Source organism: Lacerta agilis, chromosome 9 (assembly GCF_009819535.1).
Source record: "Lacerta agilis isolate rLacAgi1 chromosome 9, rLacAgi1.pri, whole genome shotgun sequence".
NCBI classification, from domain to species: domain Eukaryota; kingdom Metazoa; phylum Chordata; class Lepidosauria; order Squamata; family Lacertidae; genus Lacerta; species Lacerta agilis.
In genome coordinates this window covers 8,563,027-8,584,329 of record NC_046320.1, presented here as the reverse complement: position 1 = coordinate 8,584,329, position 21,303 = coordinate 8,563,027, and the positions used below count along the sequence as shown (strand labels likewise).

The 21,303-nt window shown below is 43.2% G+C and overlaps 1 protein-coding gene across 1 annotated transcript in view; it reads left to right on the top strand.

Moving 5' to 3' along the window:
* The window catches only part of ARAP2 (ArfGAP with RhoGAP domain, ankyrin repeat and PH domain 2), a 122,776-nt gene that overhangs the window by 5,805 nt on the left and 95,668 nt on the right, over positions 1–21,303 (top strand). Inside the window, exons 2-4 of the mRNA XM_033159986.1 lie at positions 4,577–5,630; positions 13,852–13,922; positions 18,751–18,827. Coding sequence (XP_033015877.1) covers positions 4,741–5,630; positions 13,852–13,922; positions 18,751–18,827 — 1,038 coding nt within the window. The 5' untranslated portion in view covers positions 4,577–4,740. The remainder of the gene's footprint in view (positions 1–4,576; positions 5,631–13,851; positions 13,923–18,750; positions 18,828–21,303) is intronic.

Genomic DNA, 21,303 nt, shown 5'->3' with positions numbered 1-21,303 from the left:
CTGTTAGTTAAATTATTGCAATTTACAATGGGCCGAGTCTGCCTGTTTGCCTGCCTGCGTATATATAGGGAGTTCCTATATATTGTGGGAACCCCACAACTGGAGAAGCACATTTCCCTATGTTTTCAAGGACCGTTGAACTTTTCTTCGAAGCATCGCCAGACAAGACGGTGCCATTAGGAACTCTGCAGGCCGTACTGAGAGCTGTAAAGCTGGGTTAATTTCAGTCAGTAGCCTTCTTTCCACGACTTTCTTAAATCCATTATAAAAAAGTAATGAGTAAGATGCCGGCTTGCTGAGCTTGAAAACATGGGAAGGAGAATTAGTGCAGGCTGAATACTTGCTTTCTTCTTAGGGAGGGGCTGAGGTGAAAAGAAGGCGGGTGCCATGGTTACCAATCAAATGACTCTGATTATCAGAGCTGGCAAATACGTTATGCAAGCAATGTCCTAAATGTTTCCAGGGGAATAAAATGCTCTTCAGTTACATGGGTGGGATGGTGTGAAATTGAGTTCCACCGGAAGGACTGATAAAGTCATTCCTTTCCTGCACTAGTGCCAGGAACTCTATAAATGTTTGTGTGTGTGTGTGTGTGTGTGTTAGATGGGTGGAGCAGCAATCTTGCTGAGTAATATTTTTAATGTTTCTTAGGTGGGTGTATGGCAGCCTCTGGCACCTATGCCTCATCCTCAGTGGAGACGCAGAGCTGGTTCACACATGCGCGTACAATATTTGGTGACTCAGATCTGCTCCCTCCTTACAGGGCATTGTGTGGAAGGTGAATTCGGAGCATGTTCTGCCTGTTGTGTTAGATTCATGATAGCTCATGTGCACCAAAATAAAAAAAATAAAAAAATTCCAGTAGCACTAAGTTTGTTCTTGCATCCACACAAAAGCTCATACCCAGAACAAACTTTGTTGGTCTCTAAGGTGCTACTGGAAGGATTTTTTTTATTTTTTATTTTGTTTCGACTGGCAAAGCCAACACAGCTACCTACCTGTAACTAGCTCATTTGCACATTCATGTCGGTCCTTGATAGCATGTGTGTGTGTGCTGCCTAAGTTGCTTCACATGGCTGTCATCAGAGGCCAGCGTGTTAGACTAGGACTATGTATGTATGATGGGACGCTGGTGGTGCTGTGGGTTAAACCACAGAGCCTAGGGCTTGCCAATCAGAAGGTTAGTGGTTTGAATCCCCACAATGGGGTGAGCTCCTGTTGCTCGGTCCCAGCTCCTGCCAACCTAGCAGTTCGAAAGCACGTCAAAGTACAAGTAGATAAATAGATACCACTCCGGCGGGAAGGTAAACGGCATTTCTGTGCACTGCTCTGGTTCACCAGAAGCGGCTTAGTCATGCTGGCCACATGACCCGGAACCTGTTGCGGACAAATGCCTGCTCCCTCGGCCAGTAAAGCAAGATGAACATGGCAACCCCAGAGTTATCCGCGACTGGACCTAACGATCAGGGGTCCCTTTACCTTTTATGTATGTATGCCCAGCTTCACGTTCTCACTCTGGCGTGAAGCTCACTGGGTATTCTTGAGCCTCTATCTGCCTAATCTACCCCTCCCAGGGTTGCTGTGAGGATAAAATAGCAGACCTCCCAGTGTCCCTATTTTCCAGTAAGAGTCCCGGATTTACAGAAGCCATCCCAGTTTCTGATTTGATCCTGGAATGTCCTGCTTTTCCTTGTTGTTGTTCAATCGTTCAGTCATGTCCGACTCTTCGTGACCCCATGGACCAGAGCACGCCAGGCACGCCTATCCTTCACTGCCTCTCGCAGTTTGGCCAAACTCATGTTAGTAGCTTTGAGAACACTGTCCAACCATCTCATCCTCTGTCGTCCCCTTCTCCTTGTGCCCTATATCTTTCCCAACATCAGGGTCTTTTCCAGGGAGTCTTCTCTTCTCATGAGGTGGCCAAAGTACTGGAGCCTCAACTTCAGGATCTGCCCTTCCAGTGAGCACTCAGGGCTGATTTCTTTAAGAATGGATAGGTTTGATCTTCTTGCAGTCCATGGGACTCTCAAGAGTCTCCTCCAGCACCATAATTCAAAAGCATCAATTCTTTGGCGATCAGCCTTCTTTATGGTCCAGCTCTCACTTCTGTACATTACTACTGGGAAAACCATAGCTTTAACTATACGGACCTTTGTCGGCAAGGTGATGTCTTTGCTTTTTAAAATGCTGTCTAGGTTTGTCATTGCTTTTCCTTATGACATCCCTATTTTCAGCAGAGAAGTGCTGGAGGGTATGGAGATATAATGAAACATTAAACATTAAAAATAAAAACCTTCGCTATACAAGGCTGCCTTCAGATTTCTTCTAAACGAGATAAGTAACTATACAACCATTAGAAGGCATCTGAAGGCAGCTCTGTATACTAGGGAAGGGTTTTCTTTTTATAAAAAAAATGTTTAATGTTTTATTATGTTTTTATATCTGTTGGAAGCCTCCCAGAGTGGCTGGGGCAACCCAGTCAGATGGGCAGGGTATAAATAATAAAATTGTTGTTGTTGTTGTTGTTGTTGAATAGGACATTCCTATTTTCAGTGCTTTCTTCTGGGGCTATGCATACCCCTAAACATTTTGTGAATCTTTGTACTTTTGACCATTTACTGTTTCTATTTCCCCCGATTTGAACTATAAAATGGTGGTTTTCTAGAGTCAAAATGAGAGTACCCCTAAACATTTTTAATACGAAAAAAGGCACTGCCTATTTTCATTGGAGAAACGTTGGAGGGTATGAAATAGGAGAATGAAATAACACCAGCTTGAATTTTTTAGTGGAAAGCCAAGATATAAACATAAGCTGCGGTTTTTGTTATATGCGTCTCATGTTAAACTAGTGATGCCATTTCAGTTGTGGGATAAGATTCCTTGCAAAGTTGAGAAGTATACTCTTGGGTATATTAAAGCTATGTTTCAAGGAAACAGTGTTTTGTGATCTGCACAGCTCTCCTTCCTCATTTTTTTTTTTAACTAAGAATCACACAAAGAGGCCTTGCACAAGACATTATCATATGTGTATGATGGAGTTGCACACTGCCAGGGTGAAGAGGTTATGTAGCCTAGGAAAGTTTATCAATGGGATTGAAATTATCAGCTGACGACGGATAGCTAACAACATCAAAGCATCCTGGTTTATCATCACTAGGTTGTGCAACAGTGCTTCTCTACCAGTCGTGTTTACATAGTGCTCTGATTGTTCGTTATTTTTAATGGTTTACTGCATTTTCATTTCATTCCTCAACAGCATCTATATACTGTATCCGGTTATCAGGATGCAGAAAAAGCAACCAGATACACAAATAACCCAGAGATGCATTTTAAATAAAAGCACACATTCTACTCATGTAAAAACACCAGGAAGGCCCCACAAATAACTCAGAGATGCATTTTAAATAAAAGGACACATTCTACTCATGCAAAAACACACTGATTCCCAGACCGTCTGTGGGCCGGATTTAGAAGGGCTGGATGCGGCCCCCGGGCCTTAGTTTGCCTACCCATGGTTTAAATAATATATATATATTGGGTGGGGGGAGACACAAATTTCAGGTACTTCCCCCCACCCATTTACCACCTGGCACAGAGCCCCCTTTTCTCTGTTCTCTTAATGGCCCATCACTCCAGCTATCCTGGCTATTACAGCAATGGAATCTGTGAAGATGCAGCTTAATCCCCACCCCCCACACAACCTACAAACTGGTCTGGCATCAACAAATTCATAATAATATTAAGAGGAAGTGGAGTCAAGGAGAACAGGAAAGCCATATACAATGGTACCTCGGGTTACAAACACCTCAGGTTACAAACACCTTGGGTTACAGACTCCGCTAACCCAGAAGTAGTATTTTGGATTAAGAACTTTACCTCAGGATGAGAACAGAAATCGTGCGGCGGCAGCGGGAGGCCCCATTAGCTAAAATGGTATTATTTATTTATTTATTTATTTATTTGTACCCCATGCATCTGGCTGGGTCTCCCCAGTCACTCTGGGCAGCTTCCAACAAATATTAAAACACATCAGGTTAAGAACGGTTTCAGGTTAAGAACGGACCTCTGGAACGAATTTAGTTCGTAACCAGAGATACCACTGTACAGCTCTTTTGGTTGTGTGAGCTTTTGCTTAGTTGCAACCATCTAAGAAATCTCCGAAAGACTCCCTCTCCACATCTTGGCCTCCCTGCTTAATATATGTTTGTTTAAGACTGGGCCTGTCGGAAGAAAAAGAGAACTCAGTTTCTTCCAATTTAGAAATGCTTGGAGAGGGTAACTCCTTGCCACAGGCAACCAGGTGAATGGTTAATTGCAAGCGTTCACTCCATTCTTGTTGCTTTCTTCAATAATTGTGCAAGCTTTTGGGAGCCAATGTTAAGAGGAAAAGTAGCACATATCCGATATCTGTTTTTAAATTCTAATGGCACAAAATAAATGATAGGTACTCCACAACCAAAGCATTCAAAGGGCTTCAAGAGATTGTTCTTTATTTATAGCAATAAAAAAGTGCTGAACTTGGACTATGAAGTACCATTTCTAATACATATATTCTTTTCCTCCCTGCGCGCTGTAGGATTTGAAGGCGTGTGTTGAATTTATATATGCCGTTCCTGCTTGTGGAAGACATTTCATTCTGTCCAGGGGGCTTAAAGAAGAATTTTATCTCACTTCTGAATATGTGTGGATAGCACTATATGCTGTTTTGGAGCTCTGAAAGTGAGGAATGAAGTTGCCAGTATGTCATTCAGGGACATTGATGTGGATATAAAAGAATTCCTAGTGAGCATCAACCTGGGGCAATACTTTCAGAACTTCCAAGACTTCGGCTATAACGCTTTGCGAGACTGCGTGGGGATAAACAACAGTGTGCTTCAACAAATTGGAATAACTCCTACTGGGCACCGCAGAAGGATTCTCAAGCAGTTGGAGGTCATGTTTGCAAAAATGCTCGAAAAATCTGTGCCTGTTGAAAGCCAGAAAACTGATGATGCCGAAGAGTTGGGAAATAGCTGCTCACAGTCATTTTGCTGCAGTTCCAGCACACACATCCTAAATCCAAACGGCGGTGAAACAAGCTGGATACCCAGCGAATGGGCCGATAAAGCTTGTGGCAGTAATTACACGTATGAAAATAATAGCAAACTTTCAGACCATGAGTCATTAGAAGTCAAAGACAACGTGTCTTCAGGTTTGGATTCTCCTAGTTCATCCTGTCAGGACTTGAAATGCTCAACAGATGTTGCCTCTGTTCCGAGGAATGCAGCGAAAAATGTGATGTCCAAAAAGATACCCCTTTCACTCAGCGAAAAAGTGCACTCAGAAGCCATCGATTTTCAGCCAGGTAACACACCGGAAGAAACATCATTTCTGTCCTCTGGCTTTTCTTCATCTGAAATGAAGTCTGGCAGAGATGAGCGCTTGAAGTTTTCAGAGCTGGAAAGCTTGTCCGATACTCCACCAGACTCCCCACTCTTTGAGTTTAAAGGCGAAATGGTAGAGAACGATTTGTACCGCACTTGTACTCGGACTACAAAGGGAACTCCTAGGCCAACACGCTCCTTCATGCTCAGGCACCGTCCTGTTCCCGAAATACCTGGCTCTTCCTCAGCGGTGAAGTCTTTGATGAGGTAAACTTTAATAAATGTCTATGTTTTGTGGTGCTTTTAGAGTGCTCAGTGTGCTTCATGTGCTGTATACTGTTTCAGCAATTCTTACAATTTTTAAAGGTTAGTCAGTTTTATTCCCCAGAGTGGCTGGGGAAACCAAGCCAGATGGGCGGGTTATAAATCATCATCATCATCATCATCATCTGTGTATTTCCAGACAAGAGAGGCCGAGGCCTATGGTCCTACAGTGAGTCCAGGGCTGATTCAATAACCAGGAATTTCTTGCTTTGCAACTCCATCTCTTGACTGAGCTCTTGAGTTGAAGAACAGGGATGGTGATGGGGCCAGTGTGGCTTATTGCACAAATGCGGATAAACTTGGGAGAACATAAGTAGGTGCCAGGGAACTTTCCCTGGCTCAGCGCAGGGTGGTGGAAGGGCTCTCGGGATGCTACAGAGAGCCTCAGCCCCACCTGACCAGTCCTCGTCCATCGGAGGGAGCAGCGAGGTCTCCAGTGGGGAGGGGCAGGCAGCTCAGGAGCTGGAGAGCCGAGGCTCTGGGGATGGTGAAGAGACCCTACACTCCTCTCGCTAAGTGGGCAAGGAGGGAGACACGCTATTTCTGTCGACCCAAGTACGCAGAGGGGTGAAACGAAAAGAGGGGAGGCGGAGATTTCGTATACCGAAACTCTTATGTTGGGGTCAGAACCGGAAGGGGCCACTCCTGGATTCTGCAGACTGTTGATACAGACATGAACTTTTAAGCTCTGCACTGTACATAGTATGCACAATAAAACTACTAAAGAAATGACTGGAGTTTGGCCTGGTTTCTCAGGAGCAACCATCCAAGGACCTTCCAGTAGGGTTGCCATATTTCAAAAGTAAAGTTTCTGACACCCGCAAAGTTGTTGAGCTTTTTTTTTTTCAGGAAGACCCCAAAACTATTGAGCTTTACCCAAAATAGTGATTTTAAGCTTTTGGAGCTATTTCCGCTGCTGACGCCATTCTTACATCTGAAAACCAGGACATGTCAGGAGTTTTCCTGACGTATGGCAAGCCTAGGTATAAGGGAAGGGAGGCTTCGGTAACTATTAATATGTGTGATTAGAGAACCTGGAGTGTTAGCAGGGGTAGCCTTTCTCATTCCTGCATGAAAACTGTGCTTGCCTCTGCTGCAGTTTGCACTTTCAGGCTCGAAGGTGCCCTCCGGTCTGGGTTGCCTCCTGCATCAGTGACTGCCAGTCCCTGCGTCCTCTCTGAGCTACATTTCCCAGAATGGCTTAACAACCAATTCCTCTTCCCAGGGAATGCTGGGAATAGTGGTTCTACGAGGGGAATAGGTGTCTCCTAACAACTACAGTTCTCAGGATTCTCTGGAGGAAGCCATGACTGTTTAAATGGCATGGCACTGCTTTAAGTTACATTCAAACCTCAGCTCCTGAACAGCTTCGTTTTCAAACGTTTTGGCGCCTGAATGCCAAAAACCCGCAAGTACAAATGCTCCGGCTTTTGAATGTTTTTCGGAAGCCGAACATCCAACGTGGCTTCCGCTTGAGTGCAGGACGCTCTTGCAACCAATCGGAAGCCACACCTCCATTGTCGGATGTTGTTGTTGTTGTTGTTGTTGTTATTTTCCCAAGGAAACACAAACCCTGGTTAAGTGCTCAGAACCCTGGAATATCTTGCTACCATCCCACAGAGATTGGGGTAACCGTATAATGTTACTCAATCAGTAACAGTATAGTGTCTCCTTTATGACCACTTCTGATCACTCTACTGATGTAACATCCAAGTTTGCCTCCTTACAATGAGGTATTTGATGCCCAAAGTCAGTCTCAGAAGCAGTAGAAGGCATTCTACAGAAACTCGTCAAAAATAGATTATCACATAATTTAAAAATGACCAGCTTCCTCCTTTTTTAAAAAAAACTATCACAAAGCAATACACTTCAGAACATAACTCCATTTTATGAGACATGTGGGCTTGGCATTGAAAACTGCAGACATGTCCTGAATCCCTGCTCCCCTTAACTTCTAGTATACTACTACTACTACTACTACTACTACTAATAATAATAATAATAATATATTTGTATATATATTGTACCCCACCCAGCCACTCTGAGCAGCTTCCAGCAAAATATTAAAATTACAATAAAACATCAAACATCGAAAACTTCCCTAAACGTGGCTGCCTTCAGATGTCTTCTAAAAGTCGGATAGTTGTTTATTTCCTTGACACCTGATGGGAGGGAGGTCCACAGAGTGGGTGCCACCACTGAGAAGGCCGTCTGTCTGGTTCCCTGTAACCTCACTTCCCTCAGTGAGGGAACCACCAGAAGGCCCTCGGAGCTGGACCTCAGTGTCTAGACAGAATGATGCGGGTGGAGATGCTCCTTCGGGTATACTGGGCCGAGGCCGTTTAGGGCTTTAAAGGTCTGCACCAACACTTTGAATTGTGCTCAGAAACGTACTGGGAGCCAATGTAGGTCTTTCAGGTCCGGTGTTATATGGTCTCGGCGGTCACTCCCAGTCACCAGTCTAGCTGCTGCATTCTGGATTAGTTGTAGTTTCCGGGTCACCTTCAAAGAGATGATGTGCTCTGACATCATCTCAGATATGTTTCCATGCCCATTCAGCAGCTGCCAGTGGCATGAAGTGAGGGAATGGGCAATGCTCGTTGCAATAATTTCAGTATATGGGAGGAACTAGACATTTCAAAGGGGAAGACCAGAACTGCATTCAAACCATTTTTGCAAGCCGCTCTATTCACCTCTGCCCTGAAACAGGCAGCCCTCAATTTTGTGGTCAAGGTGCACAAGCCACAAAACTGTGGCCACCCTTTGTTTTTCAATTAATTGTATTAAATGACATGCACAGAGACTGAGATTTGTTAAGAGATGCAGACTGCTGAATTTGAAGCTGAGGTCTTTATAGTTAATGCTGCTGCTTGTCTGTTAGTGCTTAGATTCCTCCTCCCCAAGCTCCGAAAAAGTTTAGTGTCCTTGTGTGGTGCACTTAACTAGTGCTCTTTCATGCCTGGATTTTCAAAAGAAATTTTCTATATTACTATTCTCCTTACATATGGCTAAGGGACAGATTCTCTCCCCGTCTCCCTGAGACCTTTACCTGTCTTTGAAAATTGCCTCTAGCTTGTTAAGCGCAGATTATAGAAGTCTGTGTGTCCTTAGAAATGTAAAGGAACTTCTGGGGATATGGAGCAGCACAGCGGTGCTAGCAGCATGGCTGTGAATTCTGCAGAGAGCTAATGTTTTATCACCTCTTATTTAAAGTGTGCTGCAGATATATATATATATATATATATATATATATATATATATATATATATATATATATGTCCTCACTGAAATTTTAATACTAAATCTGTCTTGCAGAGTAGCTGCACTGAGCAAATAACTCTGTGTGTGTCCTCTCCCACTTCTATTCTAGGTCCTGGACTGTATTGTTTAATTGTTGTCTTATTACTTAACAAAATAAGTTACTTGCAATGCTGCATTCCAGCTGACTGTTACTTTGTAGCTTGGATGCCTTGGGAAGGTTACAGCATTTGGGGATTTTTAGGTTAGAGACAAGGCAAAATGGAAACAATATTTATGGAAAAAGTGGATTGAGAGAGAGAAAAAAGTCTTTCTTTTTGTCTCTTAATACTAGAACCTGGGGGACACCCTGGATGTTGAAAGACAGGCAAAACAAAGTACATTTTCACAGCAACTCACACAGAGTGCTGTTGTGTTGTGCTCAGTTTTTGCTTCCCATAGGCACCCGTGAAAACAGGATGCTGGACTGGATAGTCTAGCACAGGCATAGGCAAACTCGGCTCTCCAGATGTTTTGGGACTACAACTCCCATCATCCCTGACCACTGGTCCTGTTAGCTAGGGATGATGGGAGCTGTAGTCCCAAAACATCTGGAGGGCCGAGTTTCCCTATTGCCTGGTCTAGCAGGTTCTGATGTTATTAATGCCTTAAATATCACATTGGCCCGAATATAAGGCGCACCTGCACCTTTAAAATTCAAGGCTTATTTGCAGGTGTGGCCTGCCTCCTGCCACTACTGCCCTGAACCAGGAACAGCCGGCACCCCACTCCCCAAGCTGGTGACGGCGCTCGGCTCTGAGCACTCTGCGCACCCACCTCCCAACACTACTGTCTCCTGGCACTACCTCCCCAAGCCGGCACTGGGGAGAAAGACTTACAGAAGCCTCCGCACCGTCAAAGGTGAGAAAGCCGGATCGGGTGGAGAGATACCCTTTAATAAGACAACCAACAGTATCACGGCCAAAGCCTTAAAACTGTGTAAATCTGAAATAAAGAGACCCCAGCAATTGCTACAAATTATCTACTCTGTTCCCCACCCTCCGCCCCCTACCCAAGATGGTCCTCACCAGAAAGCACTGTAAGGATATGGGAATTGTGTTAACATCGCCCCAGGGTGAGAAGGGGCCCCAAAAGAGGCAAAGTAAAATCACCAATTATTTCTCCCACAATGAAGGGAACAAGAGCGCCCAGAGTGAGCCCACTTTAAAAGAAGTCACCCCCTCAGCACTGGATTGGTCAATCCAATGCAAAGACTTACAAAACAAGTTATTCTATGAGCTTAGCACAGGAACTTGCTCTAGCCGAGAACAACACGACAAGTAACTTGTTCAATATTAAGGACTTGGGAATAGTGGGCGGGCTGCGTGCCGCTGCCCCGCTGCCCCGCTGCCCCGGGCTCCTTGGGGGAGGGGGGAGGCACGCCACTTTGACGGTGGCCTCCCCCCTCCCCCCTCCCTTACAGTGGCTCGGGGGAGGCTTGGGAGATGTGGTCAGGACGCGCGCCATTGTCCCGCACCCCCAACAGCCCTCATGGGCATCTGTTTCAGCAGCGATAACGTTAGGTTGCGAATATAAGCCGCACTTTCACTTTTCACCATCGGAATCTGGGGGGAAAGTGCGGCTTATATTCAGGCCAATACAGTCCTTCAGTTCATGTGCCCCCCCCCCCCCCCGCTTTTGGAGAAGGAACCTTAAGACCTGTGAATGTGATGAATTTTTATTTTTTGCACACCAGTTTAGCTGTCCTGGACAAGGCTTGGCATGCCTCCTCACAGCTCTGGATTTGATGAGGGAGCCTGTCGTTGTGGCGCTTGGTTGCACCCCATTGCACCCCTTCAAAAATCTGCACCCGGGGCCAGGGGCCCTATGCCCCTCCCCACACTACGCCACTGGGCGGATTATAGGAATTTGAGACCGGGAAAATTACCCAGTGGTGGAAAAGCTTCCTTCGGTGTTTTTGTAAAGAGATCCTCTCTCATTTCTGCATTACAACACTTCTTGATTTTAAATCTCCCAGAAACTCTAATGCGGTGTTTTGAAAAGAGCAAATTGATAGCTCTCAGAATTTCAAGAGCGTCATGTTGTACTCGGTTATGTTACAAGACACGAGTAGTTTGACATGATGTGAGTGTTGCCTTTGTTTCCTAACAAGATTCAGAGAGACTTTGTTTTGTAATTTTAATAAAAGTAATGAGTCACACTTTCCTTGTCTGAGAAACCTAATTGAGATAATATCAAAGTGACATGCTGCCTACATGAAGACATTTATTTTGCAATTTTTGAAGATGTTTTAAAAGCCTTTTAGTTTATGGGAACAGAGAAAGGCCACAGTTGATTCACTTGCACAACAGCTGTGATTATGACCAAATTTATACTCTAAACTCCATAGTTAGCGTTCCCCAGCTTCCAGATGTTTTGGACAGCAATTGCCATCCACTCCAGTCAGCATGAAGAGGCTGATGGGAATTCTAGTTTGAAACTAGAGATACACATATTTTTTAGTCCATTTTGTCCCCACTATCCACAAGGGGATAAGTTAAGATACCTTGGCACCTTTTGGAAGAAAGAGCAAGCTAAAAGTTAATCAATTAATGCCCATTCTGTGTGGACTTTTATCAGTGTAATTCTGGAGAATCATACTCTTTGGGGGGTTATAAAGAAGTTCACAAGTTTTACGTGAAGACTTTTCTGGGAACCCAGCTTTTTTATTTTATCACAGATTTTATTCTGCATTTCTTTCAAGGAAGTAAGGGCAACTTGCACATGGTTTCCTCCACTCATCCCATTACATATGTCGAAGCATATGTTTTGGGTTTTAAACTGCTTTTCAATTTTTTAAAAAAACCTTTGCTGTTGTTGTTGTTGACAAGATTTATATCCTTGTCTATCTTTCTATATTCTTGGCCTGGATCTCAATTTTCAATATGTATTGCTGAGGAATAATGCTGCTTCCATTATTCAGAACGTACCTCCACCTGAAAATTAACATAGCATGTTTGGGACATTATATATACACACAAAAACAGACATGCCATTTTTAAAAAATGGATTTTCGAAATGGTTGGTTTGCAGCTTTGCATAAATACATTGTTCTGCATCCGAAGTGCTGATCAGTTTGCCGTTGCATTTGATGTTGAGATGATGCTTATCATGTTTCCTGTCAAAGCAACTGGCTGATTTCTGCGCACAGTCAGGAGCCTTTGAATAAGACTTTTTTTATTCTACATTGTTATTCATTCTATGCCATAGACTTAACTATGTAGCAAAACACTTGCTTTTTAGTGGATGTGTGACAAGTGTTTGGAGACCTTGGACTCGGAGACATTGGCAAAGAAAAAACGCTTTATATGCTTTGTGCGTGCGTTTCCGTGCACATACAAACATATGTAACAAATGTAACGGTGTTTCCGTGCGCTGCTCTGGTTCACCGGAAGTGGCTTAGTCGTGACCCGGAAGCTCCACGCCGGCTCCCTCGGCCAATAAAGCGAGATGAGCGCCGCAACCCCAGAGTCGTCCGCGACTGGACCTAATGGTCAGGAGTCCCTTTACCTTTACCTTATGTGCATTGTAACCCTGTGACACCAGATGGCGCTGTGGAGTTCCATTTTTGCCAACCCGATTTCTCATACAATGTTTACAACGCGTTTAGCACTTCTTTGACATGTCTAGATCCAGCCCTTATCCCTTGTTCAGCACATGTATCAATAGCTGTTAATATTCTATTGACACTTTGCATATCATACTGAACCATAGCATGACATGCAGGAGGGAGAAGGTACACGAATGCCCCTCGTTCCCTACTTCCTGTTTAGGGAAGTTTTTAATGTTTGATGTTTTATTGTGTTTTTAATATTCTGTTGGAAGCCGCCCAGAGTGGCAGGGGGAACCCAGCCAGATGGGCCTGGTATAAATAATAAATTGTTGTTGTTGTTGTTGTTGTTGTTGTTATTACTTCTCCCATATAGCCAGAAGGAGTTCAGAAACTTTTTCTTTTGGCTAGCCATGGTTTGTCCTGTTGCCCCCAGTGACGTATTTTGACCAGTACTAACAGTGCTTAATTTCAAACAAACCAACTTCAAGCAATGGGTTAGAAAGCGCTTTTTAAAAACCCCAGTATAGTTGGTATTGACCACAGTTCTGGCTGGAGACATTGTGGCAAGCTGTGCTTAATTATATGCAGAAGTGCCCAAATTTCTCTTCCCAGCTGTATGGGGGAAGGAGAGGAAATGGCAGCACACAAACCCAGCTTCCATTGAGGCTTGTGAACTTCCTATTAAACCCTGATTTAGTGTGAAGTGCAAATGTGGCTCGCCTACACTTCCACCTACCCTAATAGTAGAAAAACCTGATATTTACCACTAAATAGGAGAAAACTTCAGTTGGGTTTTCTCAGGATTTGCTCCAATTGAGCACTATCTGAAGAAGTGTGCATGCACACGAAAGCTTATACCCAGAACAAATTTTGTTGATCTCTAAGGTGCTACTGGACAATTTTTTAATTGCTACCTACCTGAATCCAGCAAAAAGCAGTGGGACAAAGGCAAAACTGCTAAGACCTTTGCCTAGGACAAGCAGAATATTAGAATCATAGAATTGTAGAGTTGGACTTGGAAGGGATCACAAGGGTCATCTAGTCCAACCCTCTGCAATGCAGGAATCTTTTGCCCAACATGGAGATCAAACTCACAACCCTGAGATTAAGAGTCTCATGCTCTACTGATGGACCTATGAAGTGTGGACAAGCCCTAGGGCAAAATATTAACCATGCTGAAAAATGGAAAGCTGCGCATAACGTTAGTGCTAGCATTTTTAAAAAATCTGTTCATTTAAAGTCTATATTTCCACCAGAGTAATTACATGCATGTTCTGCCTTATATTTATCTCTTCATGTTGGTGTTTTTTTCAGCTCCCTTCAGGAACGAAGAAACGTGAATGGTTTAAGTATCCCTTGTTCCGAGACCCACATTTCACAAAGAAGTAAGTTGAGCAAATTATACTGAGTTATTGGAAAATGTAAGAAGAAAACAAGGTAATGACTGAATTTCTTCTTTGGGAAATATAGCATGATAATTATTATTTATTAATTATTATTTATACCCCGCCCATCTGGCTGGGTTTCCCCAGCCACTCTACATCGATAACGTTGAGAAGGCCATCTTAATAAATAAAATATCTTTATAGATGATAAGTTGGCACATCTTGTTGTTATTGTTCAGACGTTCAGTCGTGTCCGACTCTTCGTGACCCCATGGACCAGAGCATGCCAGGCACGCCTATCCTTCACTGCCTCCTGCAGTTTGGCCAAACTCATGCTAGTTGCTTCGAGAACACTGTCCAACCATCTCATCCTCTGTCGTCCCCTTCTCCTTGTGCCCTCCATCTTTCCCAACATCAGGGTCTTTCCTAGGGACATCTTACATTTCTTGAATTACTTATTTCTTTCAAATAAAGAAAATATGCTAGCTTTACTTAATATCTTTCTTTTTTCGGATAGCGTAGATTTGCTTCGATTGCAATGAAGGAAAAATGCTTGAGCATAGCTCAAATGTCTCGTAACTCCCCCCGGGAGAAATGTGCTCACTGTTACTGTTCTTCCGTGGAGGACATGTGCAAGGTTCATTTCAGGTGTGAAACCCAAGAAGCACAGAAACAGGATATGTGAGTCACATGTGCATTCTTTGACGCTGCCTTCTCATCGCACTTCACAAAGCCACTTGCGATGTATTATTCGTACCCTATGCACTTATCAGTAACCTTTGATCACTTCCTTCTTTGATATATGCTAGGGGAGTGTATGTATAGACGAAGTATTTGTGACGGTAGCAGGATCTATTCTCAGAAAAATGTGTGCCACCAGACAGACATAGGCAGGCAGGCAGGCAGTTGGGGATAATTCATACAAAGAGGTGTGTGGGGGGGTGCCAAACTGTTCTGCTCCCCAGTTTCTCTTCTCAAAGCTTCTTCTTCGTCCTATTTTTTCTTCAGTCAGGGCTTGCTTCTGGAACTAGTTTCAGGAGAAAACTTTGCTTCAAACTTCTTCTGAGCAGCTGACATTTTAAACATGCAGGTCATAATGTTGTCACCACAAATTAAAGTAAAGTGTGATACAGGCAGGGCAGAGCGAAGGAGCAAACTTGGGGCTCATTCTATTTGTCCCATGATCTCTTCTGTATATCCCTTGATTTCTAGTCACAGATCCAAGAGGTCTCAAAAAAATATCCCACCACTTTCTCTGGGGAAAACCCGTTGTTTACCTGCAGAAAATCCGATGAACGCTTGTAAACAGTGGCTTTTCCTGTGGAAAAGAACGGGACCAAAAAACAAACAAAAAGGAATAATTTGTGTAGTCAAATTGTGCAGGCAGGATTTGAATTGTGAGCAGCGGATTGAGGATGACAGTAAATGTAATAGAGGAAAATAGGTATTGGATATAGTTTGACATATAAAGCAGCAAAATATGGGTTGAAATGAAAACACCACAGATGTCAGGGTGGGAGATAGCCTTGTTTGTTTTGCAAGAATATTGAATTTGAGGTTAATGTGTTGAGGTTTTAAAAACCGAATGAGAATCTATTATATATACAAAAAGAACCTCTTGGACTGTGACTAGATGGGACAAAAGGACGTGTGTTTAACAGAGGAAAAAACTGAGATGTGTTTCAATTGGTGTGTGTGTGTGTGTGTGTGAATGAAAGGAGACAGAGAGAAAGAGGGTTTTCTCTTGACTCATTTCCCTGATCCTTAGCATTCTCACACAGTCCTCAGTCCAAGGTGCACAGAGGACTGCACCTACGAAATGTTCCGGTGTTGAACCAGCTATCCAAATAACACGAGATCAAAGCTAAGTTTCACAGTGGAAATGACAAAACAAGAAGAGCAGCAGGGATATATTCTCATCAATCGGAAAATGCTGTTTAAAGTCAAGAGGGTTCCTGAGCCCAGACTGAGAGAATGATTGACACGATGGGACCTCCCATAGGATCAAAGCCCCCCCCCACCTCGTTCACCCTCTCACACCCCTACAGACATTTATTCTTTAACCTTCCTATTCCGTAGGACACTCTGGTTTGTGGTTTTTTTTTTTTTTTTTGAGACTCTTCTTGGTTTTCAAAGGGAAGTCTGAATCTCTCTTGGGTGTGCGGAACTAGTCACATGGCTGTTTGAATCCTTGCTCTGGTGTTTAATTGAATAGCTGACACTCTCCCTGAGGGCAAAGGATTAAGGACAGTTAATAGCCTTCCAACTCTCTCTCTCCCCCCCCCCCTTTTGAAGATGGCTAAACAACTGCTTGAAGTGAACTCTGCCTGCTCATATTTAAGTCTTAACCTGGACATGTTCAGGCACATTTTGTGCTCTGCAAAATAACCCTGCTGTCAGCTCTAGGCATTTAAAAACCACGAAACAACTTTCCCTCCCCTCCCTCCCCTTTGCACCCTGGAAACGATGAGACGACTTTGAAGGCAGTGGGTTTTGTTTTATATTTTTTTATCTTCTTTTTGGTTTTTTTTTTTTTTAAAGTTTGCACCCACAGCTTTCTGGCTTCAAATAGTAATGACTGGAAAGCTTCAGCTTCATTCAGTCAACATGATGTTAGGACAGGGGTAGGCAACCTAAGGCCCATGGGCCGGATGTGGCCCAATCGCCTTCTCAATCCGACCCGCGGACGGTCCGGGAATCAGCGTGTTTTTACATGAGTAGAATGTGTCCTTTTATTTAAAATGCATCTCTGGGTTATTTGTGGGTCTGCCTGGTGTTTTTACATGAGTAGAATGTGTGCTTTTATTTAAAATGCATCTCTGGGTTATTTGTGGGGCATAGGAATTTGTTCATTCCTCCCCCCCCCAAAAAAAAATAGTCCGGCCCACCACATGGTCTGAGGGACGGTGGACCGGCCCACGGCTGAAAAAGGTTGCTGACCCCTGTGTTAGGAAGAATCATAGAATCATAAAATCATAGAATTGTAGAAACTGGAAGGGACCACAATGATCTTCTGGTCCAACGCAGGGCTTGAACCCATGACCCTGAGATTATACAGATGTTAAGAAGATGCTGAGAAGAAGAGTTTGTAATGGAACTATTGATTAAATAGAGACAGATGCTCTTCATTTAAATACAAAGGGTGCATTTTCAGTACATTCTCACAGCGACGTAGCACATCTTTGGAATCCTAGGTCAACAGGTTCAAGTTATGGTGTCACTGCGAAGCTATTACTGCGTTCTTGTTTCAGTGACCCACAAATGGACCCTTTGGAGAGGTAGACTTTAGAACTGATGAACTCACGGTCTGTTGTACTGTGGAGTCTTGGATTTCAGAGCAGATGTAGAGTTCCTTTTGGGAAAGATGATCTTAGTCCCTTGCATGGCATCTCTGATCACCTTACTTGCATGATTTCAAAGAAGCAAAGGTACCAGCGCTCTAGCCCACATTCATGGAATCTATCATGAGTTGAAGCAGGTTTCTTTTCTATGTAAAGAGCGTAGAACTTGGACCTAAAAAGCAAGAAGCTCCATCAGTGATGTGAAAGGTCAAGGAAACTAATCACAAATATACTTTCTTTCACAATGGTTTCACCTTTATGATGGATTTGCTTTTCCTTTACAAGAGGGCTAGCCAGTCGGCTACTGCAAAATAAGATATTTAACTTGGAAAGTGGATTGGAAATAAAACCAAAGCTGTTGATTCCACATAGGATTCCTCTTTAGTGGTCCAGATTCCCATACGCCCAGTCTAAATCAGAATATAGTAGTTCATCACAAGACCCCATACTGGTGTTTCAGTCAGCTACCCAGATCTTCCTCTACATTACTCCATTCCATTCCTTTCCCACTGTCTTTCTGCCATGTCCCCCCAAATAGCATTAGGCTATTTGGGTGTTCTTCTCCCTTTTTAGATTTCCCCCTCTATTTTTTTGTACTTTTCCAAACTGCGTGGTTCTCCCAACCTGTTGATACTTGACTTGTGTGGTGTGTCATACTGGCTACATTAGCAACAGTATTCCCAGCCTAAACAGCGGTAATCTGGGGAACAATTCCTTGATACCACATTGTGAAAAAAATAGACAACCTTAGACTGCTATGTGCCTCACTAGAGTGTAATAAAAAATGTGCTGAATAGTACAAACAGGTTTCTGAGAAAGTGGAGGCACTGAGTTTAAACATGAACCTTTGCAGAAGTTTTAATTAATATTGGCAGCAGCCCTGAGGCTTACTTAGAAGCAGGTTCTAGTGAAATGAATGTTGAATAAGGTAAATGGGATTAGCTTAGGGTACCCACATTATTTTCTGAAACGTGTATATTGAAGGGGACTTGTACAGCTTAATACTGGATCAAGGGCTTGAAGTACCATCTGCTTAAATTGGTATCATTGGTACACTGGTGGTGTTTCAGTCAGCTTTAAATAAAGAGTTGATAATAGGAAATGTAAAAAATCTGAACAGTTCTGTATGACAATCTTTTTAGGAGTTGCATGCATGCATCAATTTATTGGTTGTCTTTGGACTAGCCAATGTGTTGCCTTCCAGATGTTTTGTGTCACATCTTTCATCAGCCCCAGCCAGCATGACCAATGGTCAGAGGTGATGATACTTGTAGTCTACAGCACCTGAAAGGCGCCACATGAGCTATTCTTGAATTGTATCATCTAGTGGGAATTAGCCATCACGGGTACACTTCATAGCACCTCCGTGCTCTTCTCTTCGTAGAGTACATGCATTTATCTTGGGAGAGCATGTGCAGGTTATCATGTTAGAGAAATTGAGCAATTCTGTCTGCCTATTTGAAGCAACCCCCTATTTTCTTTTAAAGGAGAATCAGATGAAGAAAAGCCACCTCCCATCTCTCCGTATGGGGAAACCTTCCTTACCAGCTGCCCAGAAGACACAGTGAGTTGTCGTTTACTAGCAAAATTTCTTTTGTTATAATGGGGTGGGGAGGAGATAATAAAAGCACATTATATGCCCTGTAGGAACTTTTGTTAGTGAGATCTGTGAACCGCCCTGTAACCTCTGGGTGTAGGGCGGTATATAAATTCAAAAAAATAATAAAATCATCATCATCATCTGGGCCACCCAGTGCCAGACTGCAGAACAGATTTTGCCAAGTGCAGAACTTCATTTTTGGCAACAAATGTTAGTGGTGATAGCACATTCACTGTTATGGAATAAAGTAAAGGGGCTTGTGCATGAACACTACTGGAGTTAGTGTTAAGCTTGCTCATTTATTATTATTATTATTATTATTATTATTATTATTATTATTATTATTATTAATTCATACCCAGCCCACCTGCCTGGGTTTCCCCAGCCACTCTGGGTGGCTCCCAACAGAATATTAATAATAATTATAATAAAAGTGAAAAAACAGCAAACAATAAAACTTCCCTAAACAGGGTTGCTTTCAGATGTCTTCTAAAAGTCAGATAGTTTTTTATTTCCTTGACATCTGATAGGAGGGTGTTGCACAGGGTGGGTGCCACTACCAAGAAGGCCCTCTGCCTGGTTCCCTGTAACCTCACTTTTCACAGGGAGGGAAGTGCCAGAAGGCCCTTGGTGCTCGATCCCAGTGTCCAGGCTGAACAATGGGGATGGAGACGCTCCTTCAGCTATACTGGGCCGAGGCTGTTTACCAAACACCCATCTAGTCCCGGCCTGTGTTCTTTTTCATGGTCACATAAGAGTGTGACAAAATATTGGGAGAAAGGAGTGGGATGCCAGGAGTGGACTTATAAATTGCGTTACTTATTATGAGGCCCACAAAGTTTAAAGAGACTGACTTTGTTTATATGGAACAATCTAGAAGACTGGATAGGGGAAGAAGAAGAAGCTCTCAGGAGCTACTGTCTTGTCAGTCTGGGTACATGTTGCTCTTGGGGCTAGCCTTCACTTCTTGTTTCAGCCCAGCAAGGATAAAGATATCCGCTGAAGGTTGATGTTTTCTACTGTATTCCTAAACATACATTAGGAATAAATAGATGCCTTGTTGAATTTGCATAAAACCCAGGTCCCATGCAGTCATCCCTTTATGCAAGTTTCATTTGCAGGATTAATGACAGGGAAAATGATATGAAACTAAGATGGCATTGCAGACAAAAGACAGTCCTATTCACAGACAGGCTTTCCGTGTGGTTAGATGTAAGATTGAAGAAGGATATTGGGCCAGACATGGAGAACAGAAGGTTTTAGTTTATCGGAGGGATGCCTGGAGAAACATATTAATGAGACACTGGGGAACTGAAGGAGGAAGGTGCATGTTTGGAACTTAAGGCGTTTGTCTGTGCTGAAAAATGAGTTTGGATGTTAGTGATACTGGGCTGTGATTTCAACCAAGAAAGAAGTCATCAGTGAGCAGTGATACTCCCCACCTCAAGGTTGACAGTCACAAAAACCCTCTTGTTTAACATGCTGCCCTTTAAAGTGATCAATTCACGTGTTCTAAAGCATTACTTGAGATAGGATTTGCCTAGTTTTTATTATTATTATTATTCCCCCACCCTCTGTTCGGAAGTGCAAACCCTCTCACCCTTTTATTATAGAGTTAGCCAATGTGGTGCCTTCCAGATGTTGTTGGACTACAGTTCCCATTAGCTGGCATTGCCAGTGGTCAGAGATGATGGGAGTTATAGTTCATCAACATCTGGAGGGCATCATGTTGGCTTTATTTCAGACTGGTTTTGGAAATATCCCTCAGAGGTTTGCTGCCTCATTTGACGCAGTCTCAAAATCCCCGCACTTGGGTGTGTAGAACTAGTTTAGCAGTTATATATATTGTTGTCGTTCGCATCCGTCTGTCCCAGGAGACAATGGAAGAGTGTGCCTTGGGGGTAAAGTCAAACCACTGGAGAGTTACTGTGGCTGAAGAGACTGATATGGGAGAGACATGTTTTGCTGCAGCTGGGGCAGATGAAGGCGTCTGGTTTTACTGCTTCAGAGGCACTATGGCGTTTCTTCTCTCTGTGCTGCTCCTACACAACCTGACTGTCAGCAAAATCATATGCATATTTACTCAGAAGTAAATCCCACTGTGCTCCGTGGGACTTAATCCCAGGGAAAAAATATGCATAGGATAGCAACCTAAGTGACAATGTCCTCAACAGTAAAGGCATTGTTTAATAGCCAATAAATAATTACAATATTGGACCAGCAGAGCTACATTTTTAGCTGGAGCTTCATGACTACAACTCTGAGATACCCTCAGATTTTATTTTTTTTAATGGATCCTTAAAATAAGTAAATATCCAACCGTTTTATAGCTGCTTCAGTTAATTTGTGAAACACTGGGATAATTGCATTGCTTAGCTATTTTTGCATATGGGGACCTCTTACCGGGTAGTGACCTGCATGTATGAAGGATCACTTAGTG